The 20247-nt window shown below is 39.5% G+C and overlaps 1 protein-coding gene across 2 annotated transcripts in view; it reads right to left on the bottom strand.

The window, feature by feature from the left end:
- The window catches only part of CHN1 (chimerin 1), a 104672-nt gene that overhangs the window by 65823 nt on the left and 18602 nt on the right, over positions 1-20247 (bottom strand). For both annotated transcript variants that reach the window (XM_075756612.1, XM_075756611.1), the window contains exons 3-6: positions 15954-15992; positions 11698-11753; positions 3888-3919; positions 2919-3032 (exon numbers count right to left, since the gene is read on the bottom strand). In XM_075756612.1, the coding sequence (XP_075612727.1) occupies positions 2919-3032; positions 3888-3919; positions 11698-11753; positions 15954-15992 (241 nt within the window). The remainder of the gene's footprint in view (positions 1-2918; positions 3033-3887; positions 3920-11697; positions 11754-15953; positions 15993-20247) is intronic.

Genomic DNA, 20247 nt, shown 5'->3' with positions numbered 1-20247 from the left:
GTGAAACCTGTTCGGCATCTGTTTCTTTATATAAAACTAATAGCTGACCAAGTTTTCTTTCCTCCCACACCTTCTAAAGGCTGAGACAAAGGTAAAGAAGGAAAAGCAAAAATCATACAGAAGTGATCTTAAAATTAACATGACTGCTTGCAGGACAGAGTGGCATTTAAGCCATTTAAGTATGGAAAGATCAAATTGATTCACACAGCTAGAAAAGGGTGAAATTAGAGACCCTGAAGTCAATCAAAGTCTTCCATTGAACTTGGAAAGGTTTTGCCCATACATACCACCCTACTGACAAGCTCGGTTTCTGGCCATGGAGATGACATTCTGAAATTCCTACTGGGATTATGTAAGCTGCAGACAGAGTTACCTTTGCTGTCTGGCAGTGTAGTGACACAAACACAAATGATGGTCTCAAAAAATGCTATAAATTACAAGTAAAAATTCCATAAACTCACAGCAAACTTCTCACAGTCAGGCTGAACACAAAGATCACAGAAATTACCTAGTCTTTTAGAGATGCTACAATGTCAGCAACACACTCAGTGGGAATATTGGCTAGTGGGTATACTCTGCATATGTAATTCCAGGGAGAGGAAAAATGCATGCTGAGCAAAACTCTGTCTCCAGTCAATGGAAACACAGACTCCTGCTACACTTCCTAGTAGAGAGAAAAAGAAATCCTAGTGGTAAACTTCCCACTTGTGGAAGACACACTGCTGCAGGTCACAGAGAACTTTCACCTAAGGTGAGAGCAAAGACTCTCATTCATATAGGTTAAAGGCCAACAGCAAGACAACAGAGCATTACTTGCTGTGAGATGGAAAGCAGCCACCTAGACCACCACCCTTAATATACAAGTCGCTCAGCTAGTTTCATTCAGCCATAATGAAATGGCTGCAACATGCTGCAGTTTCAGATTCTGAGGTGTTTTGCCAAATACTGAATTTCCTCAAAATAAATCAGTGATAACAGCTCTGATACCGTTTGTTTCCCAAACGAATCACCAACAGGTATCCATTCTCTTTTCTGCTGGGTATAAACATAGATTTTATTGCTTCCAAAGAGGTTTTCAGTTTGAAAGAGTGTGGTGGGTTGACCCTGGCTGAGGCCCAGGTGCCCACCAGAGCCGCTCTATCACTCCTCTCTTCAGTAAGGCAGGGAGAGGAGAAAGGAAGATGGAAAAACAACCCCAAACTCGTGGGTCAAGATAAAGGCAGTTTAACGTAGCTAAAGCAAAAAGCTGCGTGTAGAAACAAAGCAAAAAGCAAAGATTATTCTCTACTTCCCATCAGCAGGCAATGTCCGGCCACTTCCTGGGAAGCAGGGCTTCAGTATGCATGCCCCTTACTCCGGAAGACAAATACTGTAATAAAAAAACCCCAAACAACGAATGCCCCTGCCCTGTTCCTCCCCCTATTCTCAGTTTCTTATTGCTGAGCAGACGTCATATGGTATGGAATATCCCTTTGGTCAGTTTGGGTCAGCTGTCCTAGCTGTGTCCCCTCCCAAGATCTTGCCCACCCCCAGCCTACTGCTGGGGAAAAAGAAATGTTGGAAAGCCTTGATGTGTGCTGGCACTGCTCAGTAGTAGCCAAAACACTGGTGTGTTATCAACAGTTTGCTAGCTACCAATACACAGCACAGCACCATGAGGGTTGCTGTGGGGAGAATTAACTCCATCTCAGCCAGACCCAATACAAAAAGATACCATCGAACCTAGAAAAGACTCATCTTTTGTCTTGCTGGACTGGAGGAGCATTTGTAAAACAAGCTGTATCACTACATCCTGCAAGATGCTCAACAGCTTCACCTTTCACAGTCTACAGGCCCTGTGCCTTCTGCACCACCAGAAGCAAGGGGCAGAAGTTCTTTGTCTTCAAGCCAGATGTTATGACAACTGTTTTCTTTTTAGCTTTAAATTAATATTGCAAGAGCAGAAGTAGATGAAATGGAGTATTAGACCCTAATAAGCAACATCAATTTATTTACACTGTTAATGCAAACCAGTGTAAGTGCCAATAATGTTTCTGTTTGGAATTTTATTACTACAGAAACAAGTATCTCAGTAAAATACACCTTCCCCACTCCTCCCAGAAAGCTGCCCCAAACTAATTCATCACAACCTATTATTTCAAGATATTCTTATTTTAATTTTATTTTACCCACATAAAACTTTCAGTAACTGCATCTTCTCCTTCAATGTTTTTCTATCCCACTTAGATTTAAAACATTGCTAATAATCATCATCTCCCATCTGAGTACTTAGGTGTACAGCCTAGGCCAAAATAACCTCTATTACGTTAAAAGTAAACTATTTAAAACTTACAGCTAATTACGTTTTTTTTAATTTCAGTTTTTATTTAAATTTTTATTTACATCTGATCCACTTGGCAGAATTTTGCAGAGTGAGGAAACAGATCCGCAAACACTGTTAGCTAACAGGTGTTCAGACAAAAAACGTCCTGATTTATCGGCCATCCCACAGAGGGACTAGAGAGAACTAATTGCTCTTCAGCCACAGCTAGCTAGCAAGTAACCCACACAGCAGATTAGTCATGTGAACTCATAAGATGCCTATTTTTTCTCGACTGCCTGCTTTCCCAACATCTGCATGGGGTCACATCTGTGACGCAGTGGGAGAATGGCAAAATGAAGCACTACCGGCAAAAACACAATTGCTATTATCCTGATGGTGCAAACAATAAGAAATGTTAGCGCTTCAGAAAGGGTTAGGGAAGGTTAAAGATACCACACCTGTAACTAGGGTAGAAAAAGTATCAGTTCATTAAATGCTGACCATGTTTAAAAAAAAAAATTAAAACAATCACAAGGATGTTTAAGCACTAAGGTCAACAACACAGTACAATCTTTTGAATATTTTATAATTTAAAAATGAAATATTAATTACCAACCTCAATGCCAAAGTGTAGGTTCCAGGTTGCCGTTGGCTTTCACGAATGAGATAGCTTCCCTCTGCAACGCTTAGTAATTGGTCAGCTTCCTCCCTTGAGATCATCCCATGGAATCTAAGGAACAAAGACTTCTTGAAACATACGCCTTTTCACTTTTAAATCACCTTTTCCTCTTTTAAAAACCACCAACCATGGTAATTAAAAAAGAAACAAACATAAAAATGACTGATTTGCAGTAATCTACAGCTTAATCTCCCTTTCTGCCTGCATTTGAAGTCACTTTAAATGGCTTAGAAAGGCTGCTATGAAACAATATCTATGAAACAAGTATATTGCTTTTTAAAACTGCATCTATCAATTTAATATGTAGAAATAAATCCATTTTCTCCCGCTGGTTTCACATGTTTTGTGCCAGTGGCATGCAATCCAACATTTTGCAGCATACAGGGATATTATGGCAACTTGCTAGAATCTTGGGGATTGCATATAATCTCAGTAATAACCTAGCAACACAACACATCTTTACCAAAATAAACGCAAGTAAGATCTGCTTTGTTTCCCCACACTAAATCTAACCGTTTTTTCCTTCACAATCTGAAGCCATCTATATACTCCACACTTATATTGCATTTGTGATTGAAATCTTTTTTTTCCTGCACACAAACACCTTTTGCAATGCCAACTGGAGGAGGAGGTAGACAAAGACAACCCTTTGAAAGTACAGAAGTGTATGTTTTTCTCACTTCAGGTAGCAATCAATGATATCCATATCCATCAGAAAACCCAGCTGTAATTTTAGGCAGACAAAACTGATGGTACTGCAATAATAATCTGATGGTGAGCAAGACACACTACTGTAAAACACACAGAAGAAACAAAGGGCCCAGAGCAAACGTTTGCAACCTTTTCCATAACTATTATCAACCAACACGTCCGGATAAAGCTCTTTCAGAGATGTATGTTACTTACTCTCTTCCATAATATTTGGGTCTGTTCTCTACCTAGAAGAAACAACAGAAACTGTAATGTTTCATAACAAGTGCACCAATACAGTAAACATTCTGTCAATAATAATAGTGTTAAAAATAGAAAGGGATATAATGTGAAAGTACAGACAAACATCATCTACCATCCCAGGATTTTCCCTGTGGGTGGAATACAGGGAAACCAAAGCTAGACCTTCAGGAAACATTGCACTTCTGACTGGCTTGAAATGGAGCAAGAAAGAATGAGCCGCTTGGCTGACGTCATCCTCAGGGCTCTACTAATACAAACCGATAGCATTAAGTATTGCTTGACCAAACTGCCAAAAAGGGGAAACAAAAGATTAATTTCATGGGTGTAAGTGTACTATATTGTTAAGTGCGCTAATGCAGTGAAACATCTATAAAACTCTTAAATTCACAAATTATCTTCCATCATAAAGCTGTTGGTACCACTGCTGTGAGAAATTAAGCCACTATCATATCGCCTCAGAGTGAGGGCAAGTGGTAGATTAAACAAACGATCATTAGCAAGTGTTTAAGTCTTGCATTTCTTTACTGCACTAAACTGTGTGACTTGCAGTGTCACAGAAGACCTCAACAACAGGTATGCACGTGTTATGCTGTGTAACACCAGCCCGTCTATGCTCTAGAGACCTGTGTTGGGTTTGTGTGGCCAGGTTTTGTTAGTGGGGGGGGCTACAGGGGTGGCTTCTGTGAGAAGCTCCTAGAAGCTTCCCCCATGTCCGACAGAGCCAAGGCCAGCCGGCTCCAAGACGGACCTGCCGCTGGCACAGGCCGAGCCCATCAGCCACGGTGGTAGTGCTTCTGGGATAAGAGTTAAGAAGGGAAAAAAACAACCAAGAGCACTTGCAGCTGGAGAGCTACAGTAAAACACCACTTCCACATTTGCAGCAAATAAGAAGCTATTGTGATGATTCATCACTTTTGAAAAAAATCACTCCATCACTGAAAAGATTTCTAATGTTCTAAAAGATTTCCTTCTCCTACATAACAGCAAACAAGAGCTGACCAGTGTGATAACTGTTTTTAAAGGGCCTGAAGAGACCAGATCATTTAAAAAAAAAAAAAGTCTTAAATATTTTTTGTTAATTGTAGGCTGTTTCTTCAATAGAAAGATAGCAACATGGATCAAGAAAAAGTGAAAACATTTTATTGTTGTTATTATAGAAGCTTGCAACAATTCCTCACTAAAACCCTTGAGACAAGACACTAGTCTTGGGTAGTTGTTAAAAAAAGAATACTATCATGAATAAGATTTTTTTTGTCTGTCTATTGAGATTTTATATTTATCTCAGTGAATTTATATGACAGAACTGGAAAATTTATTTAGGCAAAAACACTCCCTTTCAGAAATGGATTAGTAAAGCATCTTCAGAGTACTTGCAAATCCCAAGACAAATTATAACATTATACTCTGTGTGCAAACATTTGAAAATGTGAACTGGCAGATGACTGGAGCCATGACTGGAGGACTGACATTAGAGAAAAGCTCCACTGGACTTCCGGGCAATTGTAGCTGGGTTTGCAGTTCATCTTGGTGGATGATGAGTTAAAGAGGAAAATAATTGCTTCTGTTACCATTGAGTCTCTACTGATCAGTTCTGCCAACTCACAAAAACTTCAGTATAATGTTGACGTGTACCACTGTTTGCCTGTGTAAGACTCAGTGCAGCTGGAACCCCAATTCAGCGAGTTTTACTGCCTCGTTTTTGGTGTTTTGTCTTTTTTCATAACTTTTTAGATTTATGATAATATTAGGGTGTTTTGACATCTAGATTGAATGCATACATTTAGACGCTACGGCAACTCCATCAGCAGTCAGCAGGGGCCTTCTAATTCACTCAGAATTAGCTGGGCTACATACGCAGTGCAGTCCACGTGAACGTACTAAACCACACAGATTTCCCATAAGCCGAATTTACCATGTAAGACAAACACCACTCTCCAGCTTTCTATAATGTTTCCTACAAGTATCATGACACCAACTTTACTCACAGCAACTTAGGCACAAAGGCAGTGTAGCATTTGTTCGTACTGTAGGTATCCTTAGCTGCACCAGAACTAGAAGCAAGATGCAGCTTTCTTGGTCTTTTGTGTCTTTCTGGACTTCATGAAGTTCCTGCCAGACAGTATTTCTACAAATCACAATTGCAGGCACCCACGTACCCTCCAGTCGCACATGAGCACTGAAAGCCAAAACGGTTCAGTTCAGAAGCTTCATTAGCCTAACTTTCACACCCAGTCAGGTTTAACTAAAGGAGCCAAAACCAAAACATCCATCTGGACTGGAACTAAAACCCACCTAAGAAAGGAAATACATTTTAAAATAAAATCAAAGCAGTAGCAAGAAAACAGTCATTTTAAATCAAGCAGTTAGCTGAAAATACAATGTAATTATCCTCTGCAGAGTTTCTTTCTGATTTTGCAGTATTTTTGGACCAAATTATCGTTGAGCATGAGTAAAGGCAGTCTTAGCTACTTCATTTTCTCTGTATCCAGCAAAGATCAGCTGAATACGAAGTCTTTTGACTTCTCAGGACTTTTTATTTATGGGAAAAATTTCCTATTGCTGTTTGTTTAGCCTGTTTGGCACAGTTTTAAAAATTGTTTCTAACTTAGAAAAAGGAACAAAAAAAAAATAAATATTGTGAGATTTTTTTTTTCACTGTGCATGTTTGTATAGCACTGATGTAGAGGCCACAGGAAAGATTCAGGTCTCACTATGATACCTGCAAGAAACACAAAGGTCAGTGAGATGTCCACCATTGCTTGCTTGCTTTTTTTTTTTTTTTTCAAACTGAAGTGTGAAGCCAAGGAAACCAAGTTTATGAACAGATAAAATGGAGCAGACTTGGCAAGTGCCTTACAGTTGCCATTCTTTTAGAAAAGATCTTAGTTACCATAAAGCTGGGAAGTCATTCTGGTTGAGTATCACACAGATAAAGCCATCTTTGAGAACAGCTCGAATAAGGATGTGCATTATATGTGCCTGTCTATGCTATGTTTCTTGACTACTCACAGAGGCCACTTTCACAAGACTACACAGAGATGCTGTTTAACAGGCTTGTTAACTACTAGCACTGAATTAGGACAAAGCCTCATAATTAAAATCACAATCCTTTTCCGTCCTATTATTTCCATAATTTGTCTGTCTGATATTTTTTCATACACAGTTATTTAAAATTTATCATGGAGTGCCTTCGTATGGCAGTCAAGGACGCCCCAAGCAGGCTTGCATATGCACACACACGTGTTTCTAAAAGATTATATGCACAACAAATACAAATTCCAGGGAGGTAATACAATATTAATTGGACAAACAACATTACAATTTGGATGTAAGCCTCATGCAGAAGTCAAACATCCTTAGAATGTTACGGGATCATCAGCTTTACAAATGAACATCTTATAATGATAAAAGCCTTGGCTCTGCTGTGCCTTCAAAATAAAAAATCCCAAATGAATGCAACACACTTTTTACTGCAGAGTAACTCCACTGATCTGTGTGTTGCTCTGATATGAAACTGGAGTAACAGAGCAGAAACTCGAATTCTCTGTATTTGAGAAGCGTTTCCTGTTAAGTAGGTCATGCTGTTGAATACACCTCTCAGTATCAGCACTTGTAAAACACTTGCCTTTGCACCATAAATAAAAGCTAGGTGTGATTTCCAATTATTCTTTCACAAGTATTTTTCCCCCTAATCATCACTTGCTTATGCCAACAAGTAGAATACAATAAGGCAAGAGGAGCAATTTAAGCGCTAATACCTTAACAAATCACACGTTGTTCCCTCCCACTGACCTCTTTGATGTTCTCTGGACCAATATTCTCTTCCTAATATTTATGAATTTGTTTATATAGCTGAATAATTCAACCACTTTTAGGAAAAAAATCTGCTCCCCACTGACTCATGCATGGCTGCTAATAGAAACCCAGCTGAGAAAGAGCAGATCACAAAGCTCAGCACTTGCAGGAGAGGCTGAGACCAGAGAAAAAGGTTAAACACGTTACTGCTCACTGAATGTATTTTCACTTCAAATCTGGCTCGCTGCATAAATTGTTCAATACTTACAATGAACACACTTACCTGCATTATAACAAATTAATGCAGAAGTAGGAAAATGCACACTGATAATGTATTCTTTCAGTTTTACCTTTATTAAGTAAAAATAAGCTTCGAAGAGCTTTTTCATTTGTAAATGGATTCTGTATATTTAATATGTTCTGTTCTGAAGCTAAATACCTGCAACTGACTGATTCTTTCATAGCTCTATATTATTTAGTTCAATTCTCGCTAGTTTCTAAAAACTGCAGATTTTATTTCTCAGTTTCTACAACAATGTTCATGGTGCAGACACAGGTTTACTCCGCAGTTCAGGGGCTGGGATGAAGCTATTTTAAAACACAGAATGTTTCTCTTCTTTTTTTTGTTCCCTCTGGCACAGGGAAAGTTTTACACTTAAAGTTTGTCATATGTTATAATCTTGTTTTGGAATAAATTCATAGAAATATGGTATTATAGACACTAATGTGTTGCATTTGTTTCTTCAGTGATGACAGGACTTTGCAGAGTGTTTTGATTGCTTGTGGTGCTTTTGCCAATCCCCCATTGACTCTAACAGACTACCTGTTTATAGAATTACACCAGGAGGATCCCTCTATGTAGGGATGCAGTAAGCTCAGACACCCTCCAAAGAGCTAGGATGATTAGTTCATGCAGGACACCACTCACCCACAGCAAATTTTCCTCCCTAAAACAGTCCAACTTTTCAATTTTCCATTTGTATAATAGCTAATAAAATTTTGTAATTAACAGTAATAAAATTCAGTGATAACAAGGATGAGAAAATCATAAGTGGTCAATGTGACTTGTATTTGAAGAAGCTTTACCCAGATGCTTTTATATTTGGCTGGCAAGAACAGGTCTCTTGTTTGATTCTAAAAAGAAGGCAATCTGGATCTGACCAATAGCTGAAGGATTTCCAGCACTCCAGAGGCAGGAGACATTTTAAATTTTCAGATACTGTGTACACATTTATATCTCTGCTTATTTGACTGGACAGGCTAACAGTATTCTAAGAAATATTATAAAGGAGAACTTAGTATAAAATATGCTTGTGACTTCTCATCACCCAAGGCAAAAAGACCCCAAAACACCTCTCTGCAATCAAACTAGCATGGGATATAATGCCAACAGATCTTACTGAATATGCTGGACCTTTATCATTTTACAGTTTCTCCCTGACTACAAGGGACATATGCATTGTCCAACTGACATGCACAACAATTATAATTGTTACATTATCTGCTGTAAGATTGCCTTAATTGTACTGGTACTTTCCCACATTTCTGCGGTTTTTTTGTGTTTTGTTTTTTTTAAAGATATCGAAAGGTATATAGAAAAATGAAGGTTTTACTTCCATAAGAATTAAAACATTCACAACTGAAGCTCTCAAAGCATCTAAGTGAAGAAACTGAAGAATGGTTGCTCATCACCACAAGGACCAGGCAAAATCGTGAGCATACACTGTAAGAAACTCTGTCATTAAATGAGTAAATAATAGCAGCGCTCTGAGATAAGACTCAGCAAACAAGAAACCACAGTGATTGCACAGGCATAATGTCACCACCTCAACAGTGTCAGAAGGCTGCCAACAGAAGGCTCGTACATTTTACTATGTGCATATATACATATATCTACACACATACTAGCACTTCTTCCACCGGTGAAATACTTTTGGAGGAGGAAGGAAAAAGCAACTACTCAACAGCACTTAACAACAACAAAGGGAGTAAAATACTTCATCCTATCCAGGTGAGCACATGCGTACCTGTGAATACAAAGGTAGGTTACTGTTCAACTGAGACACAATAGAACAACGGTGCTCTCAGCACTCTACGTCAATGCTTTTGTATCCTCTACTTCCTCAAGAAAAACTGCAAGAGGAAAAAGTGGGAGGAGGAGGAGGAGAATACGCTTGTAATACAGGGGAGGAGAAAAAAAAAAAAGGAGGAGAAACACTGAGAGAAAATGATGCTCCCCTCAATAGTATGTGAGGTTCCAGGTGGCATGGGGTCTACATCCATTTTGCCCAACTGCAATACAGGGCACGATCAGATATAACACAGCTCTTGAACACATTGTTTGGGAATAGTCCCACTGAAGTCAATGGGAAAATCTCCATTCATGCCAGGTTCTTATTCTGGAGCTGGAAATACTCTCACTGCTTGAAGCAGACACTCAAACTGTAGAATTAGAAACCTGTATTACAAGACTAAGTTCCTATAAGACTTCAGGTATTTTGTATCATAATGTAATAAAAAGCCCTAACATAGAGAACACACAAAATCGAACAGAACCTTCCTAACATGTTGCAATGGGAATAAAAATCTGGAAAATCTCCTCTTTTTTCCACAGGTCAGATCTTACCTTCTATAGATCTCTGCTCCAAATCTCCATCCCACCTTATTTGATGTCCATAAGAACTCTGCACAACAAACTTAAGAATCTGCCCACTTGGACTCATTAGCAGTGAAAACACTGGTTAAAATGAAACTTTTTGCTATAATGCTTCTTGTAAAATTAACGTATTGTTCTTTCCTACAGCTATGTCTTGCTTAAGTGCAATCAGCTATAGCAATATCTTTTATAAAAATACAAATCTACAAATTAAGAAAGGAAAACAAGAGTGCTTCCACTAAATGCTATATTTCACTTCCATTAAATCTCTACTTTTTATCTTAAAAATTATCAGACAGTAGTCAGAGTCACAACTGGGCATTTGAAAAGATGACAGCAAAACACCTGTTCAATTCTGTAAAGCAATCCTCTTTGTGATCTAGACTGTAAGCTATTCATGGCCTGACAGTGCTATGTCCCTTTGTATTTAATACCACATTGAAATAACTAACATATTTCAAAGATTAATTTCCTTTCTCTTGGCACATGATAAAAATGCTAAAGTTTTATTGCAGCAATGTAATAACTTTCAGTGGTTATTCCGTAAGAGCTGTGTTTTGTAATACTGCTTAACAAGTCAAGCCCAACATTTCAGCATTTTTTAAATTGAAATTAATGTTTCCCATGTTCCTAACTGAAGCTGCAAGAGAGATGCAGTTACAAGTACAAGCTTGCTTGCACAGATGTTTGGTATCGGTTCAACCCTCCCGCACCACAGCTCCGGAGAGGTGCTGCTCTGCCGGACAGCAGCTCAGGGCATACCAGCAACTTGGGGTCTGCCTCAACAACTGACCCCAGAAGCAGGTGTTACTCCGTCACTGTGCATCAATAGGATCCCGTTCTTACCATTTGGGTCCTTAAAACCTAGGACTCTGCCTAGCTTAGCTACTAGTATTAATGAGTCTTAAGTACTATGACTCAAGTAACAGCACAAGGGGAGACTTCAGTCTTCCCTCTGTCAATTATTGCACACATCTAGCAGCAATGTGCGTATGAACAGGTGCACAGTTCTGCTGTGCAGCTCTGCTCTTGCTTCTGTGAATTTCGGACCCAAAAAGGAGGAGAAAATTGAATGCATCTGCCTATCTAAGAATCAAAAACCAGTAAATTATTCTCAGGTATACATGTCATACTAAAATGCTTTTTAATTCAATTTTACATCAAATGGATTTCCAGGTACCAGTGTCCCCAAGGCTACGTACTCTAATCACTGCACCAAGTCTCCCACGGAACCATTGTTTGAGTTGCACACCATTAAGTACAGACTTGGAGTTACTGGACTCTATAAAACTGAATCTTTATAATACCCACCTCACGAGTGCAGGTTATCCTTCTAGGATGGGGAGCTTCCTGTTGCAACTGATACACTGAGAGAAGGCAGAAGTTAAAATCTGATTAATACAGAATCATTGTATAAATTAGGTATTTTAACATTAAATTTTGCTGTTTAAGAGAAATGAAGACTTGCTGCAAGATTTAATGCAAGCATGTATATATCAAGGTCTCAAAAATTACTTACAAGTGGTCAGAAAAAGGAATGTTGCTAGCCAAACCGGGATTATTGATCATCTTTACAATTAATTGATTGAGTACTAGGGAGTCACTGGGTTAAGAACAGTGAAGTTTCCATCAAGCAGATCAGAAAAGGAATCATGAGAAATACAAGTTAAATTTTATTATATGTCAAATCAGGCTGCTGTCAGACTTTCTTCAGTAAGCAGATGGAATCCCATCCTACTACGCTGGACATATTTCAGGTGACTGAATAGCCAACACTTTACAAGAATCATTCAGAACTTTGCAGAATCAAACCCAACCCTCTGCTTTTGCCACTACTCAGTGATGACCTTTCTGAACAAAGAGAAGAATGCCCTTTACATTTGCAGATCTAAAGACATCAGGTATTGAGTAGCAGGGTAAAACAAATAAGGCCCAAATTATGAGATACACTTACTAGTCTCTTCATTCCCCCTTTTTTTTTCCTCCCCACTTCCTTTTTTTTTTTTTTTAAATAAGCCTCAGCAAGCCAGAATAAATCTGAGGAGCCAGCTGTAAATTTAATGGTACTAGCCTGCAGACTTTCTAATATAATACCAAAGGAGAGACTTTCAACTTCTGTCCCAAAAAGAGTCTGGTTTGGCAAGTCACCTTCAAAATGAGGCTGTCAACAGTAAGTTAGTGTTTGAATAGTACTCTAGAACTGATAAAATGGACATTTGGAATTATAATCTTTTAAAATTAAATTATCTTTCAATCATTAGTACTAACACCAAGGTCTAATAGCATGTGCCATCACCTTCTTCAGGTAGTAAGACCGTACACTGATTTAAGATTTGGCCCAGTAAGATTTGGCTTCACTACACTTTTCATTTGATCACCAGTCTTTTCCACTGACAAATGCTGTATTCATGTGCTAAGTTATATAAGAATGGATAAAATGGCAAGGTGTCCGATGATATGGCAATCATAAACTGGAAAAAAAAATCACTCCCTCTGTTCCAAACAAAAAACCTAATGTTTTTTCCTGACATTACTAAATCAATCCTTACCGTTCTGTCCTGGTATTACAGAAATTATTTTTGCAAGTGATGTAAAACAGCACACTAGCATAGAAAATAGCAATTTTCATTTCAAGCATAGCATGACCATTTATTTACCCAGCACACAGCTTCCCTAGCTTCCATTGTAAAAGTTGTATTTGATGGCACTGGCCCTTGTCCACGTCTGTTACTGAGAACTGTAGAGTCAAGTTCAAAGAAAAAAAAAAATCATGACGGGAATATGGATTTCTCCGAATTTCACAGAAGAGCAGTGGAGACTCACAATCAGCATACTCTGCAGAAATTGGCCAAAAACTGAGATTTGTTTCCCACCTGACTTCAAGCCAGGCTGAAAAAATTTTCTGGAAGGAAATTCCTCTTCTCCAAAGGCAGTACCCTTCTCCTCTTCCAGTCAGAAGGACAGCAAGTAGACTAGTTAAGTTACAAAACAGGATGCCTATTCCTCCTCCTCTAACTGATGTATGCAAAGCAAACTGTTCAACACCAGTTTCCCTGCTGTAATTATTGCCAGGGAAGTCAAACAAGACATTTCTCTTCATCCATCATGAGACAGAAATATAATCAAACCCCATGACTCTGCACTTAATTCTGAACCACGGGAAGGGTTCACCACGGTGAACCATGATGGTGTAGGAGAATGGGTGCACGCACATTTGCACGCACCCAAGCCCTCAGCTCCTGGCAAGCCGCCAACAAAGTTTCGGTATTGCAGATGTTGGACCTCCCCGGTTACGGATTATGGCACGGAATAAACAGAACAAAGAAGCAGTGTTCCCCGAGTTCACAAAAGGTAGAGCTGCGATTCACTGTTAATGCTTACGTCTGGGAGCAAAATACACAGATCTCAACAAGAAGTACAAAAAGGTATTACAATCATGACTAACGATGTTTAATACCAAGGAGCGAAGTGCCTCAGTTTTATCTTTTAGCTCTCCGCTGCAAGAGAAAAGGTTGTTCAAATCATTCTGTGTGGAAATTCTTTAATATTAAGTGGCTGATTTGGCAAATGACAAGCTACTTGTATAACAAATGATGATTCAAAGGCACAGACGGGCTTTGCCACCAGATTCACAAACAGACCAAGGTCCCAGCTGTCTCAATTACATGACACCAATTGCATATGTTGGCAATTATTAAAACCGGTTCAAAGTCATCCATTTAAAGAAAACACTCAAGATGGACAAATTAAAAGTCTTCAGCCTTTTTTTAGACATTGCCTTTCAATTTTGTTCCATTAGCATAAGTGTATTTTAAGAGACCCTGACATTCCCAGACTGTTAAGGCGTACACAGTTTTGCCAACTCCTGTAATCTTTACTACAAATTTCACAATATCTGACTATTTCCTTACAGCCAAAGCTCTTTGAAATTTCTTGAGACATGTTCTCATTTACAGAAGTCATCTAATGCTCATATTGCATACATGATCTTGACTATGTGACTCATGATCACTTTAACAACTCAAAAATTGGAAACCAAACCCCAACAAGGATGCCGATTTATGAGTTTTTAAGGCCTAACTGTGATTTTTGAATGTGTCAGGTTGACAACAGCAGGGACAGAACAGAAACAACTGACCTCTGTGAGCCATTAGCAGAAGACTGGTCTAGGTGACAAAAAAAGCTGTTTTTCTAATGCTCATTTAATTTTACTACATATTTTTCAGCTGACAAAAATGCTTTAATCTGCTCTGTTAAACTTACTCTCTTTCTAACCCTGTTTTTCACCAAGCCTTTAGACCAATGCAAAATCTCCGACTGTAAAGAATCTCCCACTGCAGGATGGAAACCATTTTGATGTAACTACATTTTCTCAGGTGCTAATTCACATTTTCATCATGTGAAATGTTGCTTGAGCAAATCCCTTTAGCCAGTGTGAAGACGCCAAGCCTCAAGAATATATACAAAAGAAAACACAAATGTAGGTTTGACATCCCTAAACTGTGAAGTGTGTTAAAAGCAGGTTTTGAAAGCAGAATGTTTGTGTGTTTAACAGAAGACTCTTCTTTCTGTAGTTCCTCAAGTCTCAAAATGTCTCGCACCTGAGCTTTTCTGTCTACAAAGAAGTAGAATTCAGAGGTGAGACACTGTGGGAAGCTACAGTGCTTTGCTACAGTGCCATTTGTCTTGCGTTCTTTTCAACCTCCCTGAATCTCCACCAGCACTTCCAAACAACAGGTTATTACTTTACATGGAATTTTTTTGTATTTAAAAATGTAAGGTTGTTTGGTTGTTTGTTGTGGAGTTTTTTGGGGGGTTTATTTGTTTGGGCTTTTTTGGTGGGGTAGGGTTTTTTTTGGGGGTGGGGTGGTGGGTGAGTGGGGGGTATTTTTTAATTAGGAATGAAACCCAGCAAGCTGTGAAATTCCCAAGGGAGTGGCACTCTGATCTCAGGACAATGCGCCCCGACTGCCACCCTGCACACCTGACTAAGGCAGCCTGCAAGGCTTCCTCTGAGCTAGGGCACCCATGTCAAAATGCTGCAGAGCCCTGGCAGGCAGACTGGTAGGAACCCAGGGCTTCAAAAAACTTGCTTGTGAGCTGTCACGCCAGGCCAAATAAATGCTCTCATTTCACTACATCAGCAAATTCTGGGGGAAAACTATTTATTTTGAGTTTTTCTAACTAGCTGAAGTGCCAGCTCTAGAGATGCAAGGTACTACAGCACAGAAGCCCTAAAAGTTTGCAAGTGATACCAACTTTAATGCATGAATGGAGTTTATGTAAGCCCCAATCTAGGCAGCCAAACCAATATAAGCCAGACTCACACAGGAGTGGGACCACTTCTGTTAGTGAGATGCAGAGAATCTACTCCTCCAAATAATCCACATTCACTTATCCTTCAGGATAAACAACTGCACCTATCTCTAAATAGTAATGAGCCCCTTGATGCTTCTTAAACTCAGATTCTGATGAAAAGAAAAATGAGTGCTTTAAAGCACCTAACTGAAACTTCTTCAGCTCTGACTTGGGGGAAAAAAAAAAAAAAAATCGATTGAGATACTTACAGTAAGATTTCCAAACAGGTGGTCTGTATTCATCAGTATCTGAAATAAAAACAAAAAATCTTAATGTTGTGTTGGAAACATTTTAATACAGAAATAACCTCGCAGAAGCACTTGCAGATTTACTAAGATAAATATTGCACCTAGGGTCTAAAATTATTTTTTACTATCAGAGTATAGAACAACCTGTTAAAAGTCCCCCCTCCTAACTTAAACTGGAAATATGGAAAGGTATTTTCTTCAGCCAGCTAGAATAAAAACTATAGAAACACATTTGCAAAATGGCAAATGTGCAGATCAGAAGCCAAAAATACTGTGGAGGGGTAGGGGAATGCATAATATTTTAATACATATATATCCGTAAGTTCCCTTTTTAAATTCCACCAGAAAGATTTTTTAATCTCAATTTATATTCTGACAAATCAGTTTTCATCCAATTTATTCCTGCGATTAGCTTTTCCCCTCTTCTGGATAGCAATTAACAACTCCTAAAATAAAATCAGAGTAAGTACTGTGAAATATTTTTGCAAAAAAAGGAGGATTTTTTCATACTGAGTAAAAGCTCTGCTTGGAAGCAGCTAGTATGTATTAGAAATACCAGCATATTTCTAATCCCAAATTCTAATTCTCAAAAATTAAACAGCCGCAACAGATGCAGCTACGGTTATTCATTCCTACTTTGATACCTTTAATTAAGGCAGTGCAAGTTGATTCATTCCAGAAGCATTGTAACGTGATCCTTAGCACTGCAATGTCACATGGAAAAAGGGCAAAATGTGTAAGTAAAAATAATGGGTTTGGTCCCAGAAGACAATTCTTACTCCACTAGCTGAATTTTCTTTTGCTATAGTCTGTTTTTTGGCAATATATGCACCAGTTGAATTTAAAAATAAATAACTTAAGAAAAGGACAACACACACTGTATTTGTAAAATATGAGCTGACTGTTCTGAAAATACAAGTATCTTGGCAGTCTAACCTATACTTGCTCGCACTCAAGCCATATAATTGTTACAACTAAGGGCAGCATGATTATAAAACTGAAAAGCAACAATATTTGTGCCAAACAAAAAACCCCAAGCCTTGTTAAAGTCAGGCAAGAACAGCAGTAACTTTCATACAACAAACATTTAACATTCAGAAATTGGAAGGAATGATTTATGTTATGCAGCTGTGCACAAGGATTTTGTTAGAAAAAAATCTGTCGGTGCTTTACTGCCTTTACAGTGTGAGAATACCCTCTGGCCATCCCACATGAGGTAATGAAAAAACAAAAGGTCATTTCTATTGTGATTTAAAAAAAAAAAAAATGATGTTATCTGATATAAAATACTGTAGCAGCAAGTACAGCGCAGTAACATCAGTGAAGCAGAGGGTCTGTAGTGTTTGTTTCTGTGCAAGAACATTTCTATTACTAAAACCACGCCACTACACAAAGATAAAACAGAATAAGCATAAACATCACACCCGTCTGTTAGTTACCCGATTTGATTTTAAAGATTAATCAATGCGGTTCCATTTAACACATCATCAGTACTTTGAAATGCGTTATTAGGAAAAGGGCTTGATGTTCAGATAGTGCAGTCTCCAATTCGGCATCCAAAGTACCCAAAAAGCACTTTAAGGCATGATAAAAAACCCCAGAAAATGCTGAACCCAAAATACATTTTCTCACTAAGGCTGCACCACTTTCTAATTAACACAATAAAGTCTATGCTGTCAGTTCTCAGATTTTTCTACAGCTCCCATCAGCACACTATCTCAGCTCTGCTAAATGTTTCCACGATAAAATAAAATCATTTTCTACAAACTGTGCATCATGTTTTATCTTCACTGTATTTTCTGCCTTAAGTGAGATGCAATTCAGCTTAAAGCTGCTCTTCTCCAAAGGTCTAGAGCACTACAGAAAACATAAATGCCTAAACTGATCCTACCAGCACTGGTGAGACTTTTGCCAGCGCGAGGGCACTCTTGTCAGCAAGGACATTTTAGATCAGGCACATTGTCCATGTACATAAATTGCAATTGCAAACTGATACCAGTTTCAAGCTGACAGATGCTGCTGCTGAATAGTCTTTCTAACCTTTAAAAGTGAAATTGTTTGATCATTTCCCATTATCCCAAGCAACAACAGGTTTTTTTAATTCTTCAGAATTTTGCTCTGATTAGAAGGGTATATGTATAAATTTTATTTTTACATAATATAATGGGACTTCTTCAAATTCTCTACCCTGAATCCATACTGATATCTAATAATACTGATATCTAATAATACTGATATCTAATAATTTTCCAGCCTGGAATAGATCAGAAAAAAACCGGCTGTCTTCCCAAAATCTGTACTTTCAAGCTCGTAAATAGACCTGTCATGGCATAAATGTGTATGCATGTGTAAAGAAAAGAGTAAGAATATCTTAAAGTGATGCACCACTTGAAGTCCCACTGAAACCCAAAGCAAGGTTAAGGGGTGGAGGGGAACAAAGCTGCAGGGCACATGAAAATACATTTACAGTCTTTTACTCTGCAGAATCAGTTTTTGCTCTTGAACCCACAGCAAAATCAAACTCATCTTTGAAGCAGGCATCTTATCGCAGACCCGTAACAGCTGGCGCCTCTAAGTGTAAGCACAGACCTACATTTTTTATGTACCCTAAGTGACAGGTTATGCGTCTCTGCTTCTGGAGCAGAGAGCGCTGGTATTGGGACCGGTGCCATTTACCATCTTTGTCAGCGACGTAGACAGTGGGATTGAACGCACCCTCAGCAAGTTTGCCAACGACACCAAGCTGTGTGGTGCGGTCGCCATGCTGGAGGGAAGGGATGCCATCCAGAGGGACCTTGACAGGCTTGAGAGGTGGGCCCATGTGAACCTCATGAAGTTCAACAAGGCCAAGTGCAAGGTCCTGCACATGGGTTGGGGCAATCCAAAGCACAAATACAGGCTGGGCAGAGAATGCGTTGAGAGCAGCCCCAAGGAGAAGGACGTGGGGGTGGTGGCTGATGAGAAGCTCAACATGAGCCAACAATGCATACTCGCAGCCCAGAAAGCCAACTGTGTCCTGGGCTGCACCAAAAGAAGCGTGACCAGCAGGTCAAGGGAGGTGATTCTCCCTCTCTACTCTGCTCTCATGAGACCCCAACCTGGAGTACTGCATCCAGCTCCAGAGTCCCCAACATAAGAAGGACATGGACCTGTTGAAGCCAGTCCACAGGAGGGCCACGGAGATGATCAGAGAGCTGGAGCACCTCTCCTATGAAGACAGGCTGAGAGAGTTGGGGTTGTTCAGCCTGGAAAAGAGAAGACTCTGGGGAGACCTTAGTGCAGCCTTCCAGTACCTAAAGGGGCCTACAAAAAAGCAGGAGAAGGACTGTTTACAAGGGCATGTCATGATAGGGCAAGGGACAATGGCTTTAAACTGAAAGAGGGTAGATTTAGATTAGATATTAGGAAGAAATTCTTCTCTATGAGGGTGGTGAGGCACTGGGACAGGTTGCCCAGAGAAGTTGTGGCTGCCCCCTCCCTGGAAGTGTTCAAGGCCACGTTGGCTGGGGCTTTGGGCAACCTGGTCTAGTGGAGGGTGTCCCTGCCCATGGCAGGGGAGTTGGAACTAGGTGATCTTTAAGGTCCCTTCCAACTCAAACCATTCTATGATTCTCCAACAGCACGAGTTTGCCAGCCCATCTTTCTCTCTCCAATGGACAAGGACAGGAGTGATCCCTATTTCTAACAACTCTCAGCACTTTCTTGCTGTCATCCTCTTTCCTCCTCACTTTTCCAGGACTTTGCCTTCCCCCAGCCTTAGCACTCTTCATCTGCATACAAGACCTCTCCCCTCATCCCTGAGCAACCCTTTGGTTTGCTTCCCACTGCTATCCTGCTAGGACTCACCTACCCAGCCCACTCTATTTGCTCAGCATCTCATTCTCAAGCCATCTCACCTCTACTCAAGGCTTCCTTGAAATTTGCCTAAAGGCAGAGGAAACAGAGGCAGAAAAGCCCAGAACAGCACAACAGGCAGGTTCTGGCAACAGCCCAGAACAGCAAAAATGTCACAGTGGGGCAGGAGCATTGCTTTCTGGGCCCAGCGTGCCCTCCTTTGAGCACACAAGTTAATGAAACAAAAAGGAAACTATGCATCTCGCGCGTGAACCATGTGCAATTAAGTGAAAAGCACAGAGTGATTGTCAGAAATACATGCTTCTGCCAGTAGAAAATCATACAGCCATTTAGGAGAAGTTCATATACAGACACAAACACTATGAAAACATCTCAGATTTTTCCATAAACACAAATGTGA

The sequence above is a fragment of the Balearica regulorum genome, chromosome 6 (assembly GCF_011004875.1).
Source record: "Balearica regulorum gibbericeps isolate bBalReg1 chromosome 6, bBalReg1.pri, whole genome shotgun sequence".
Lineage (NCBI taxonomy): Eukaryota > Metazoa > Chordata > Aves > Gruiformes > Gruidae > Balearica > Balearica regulorum.
The sequence above is the reverse complement of the archived record's forward strand: the minus strand, read 5'-3'. Positions and strand labels throughout refer to the sequence as shown.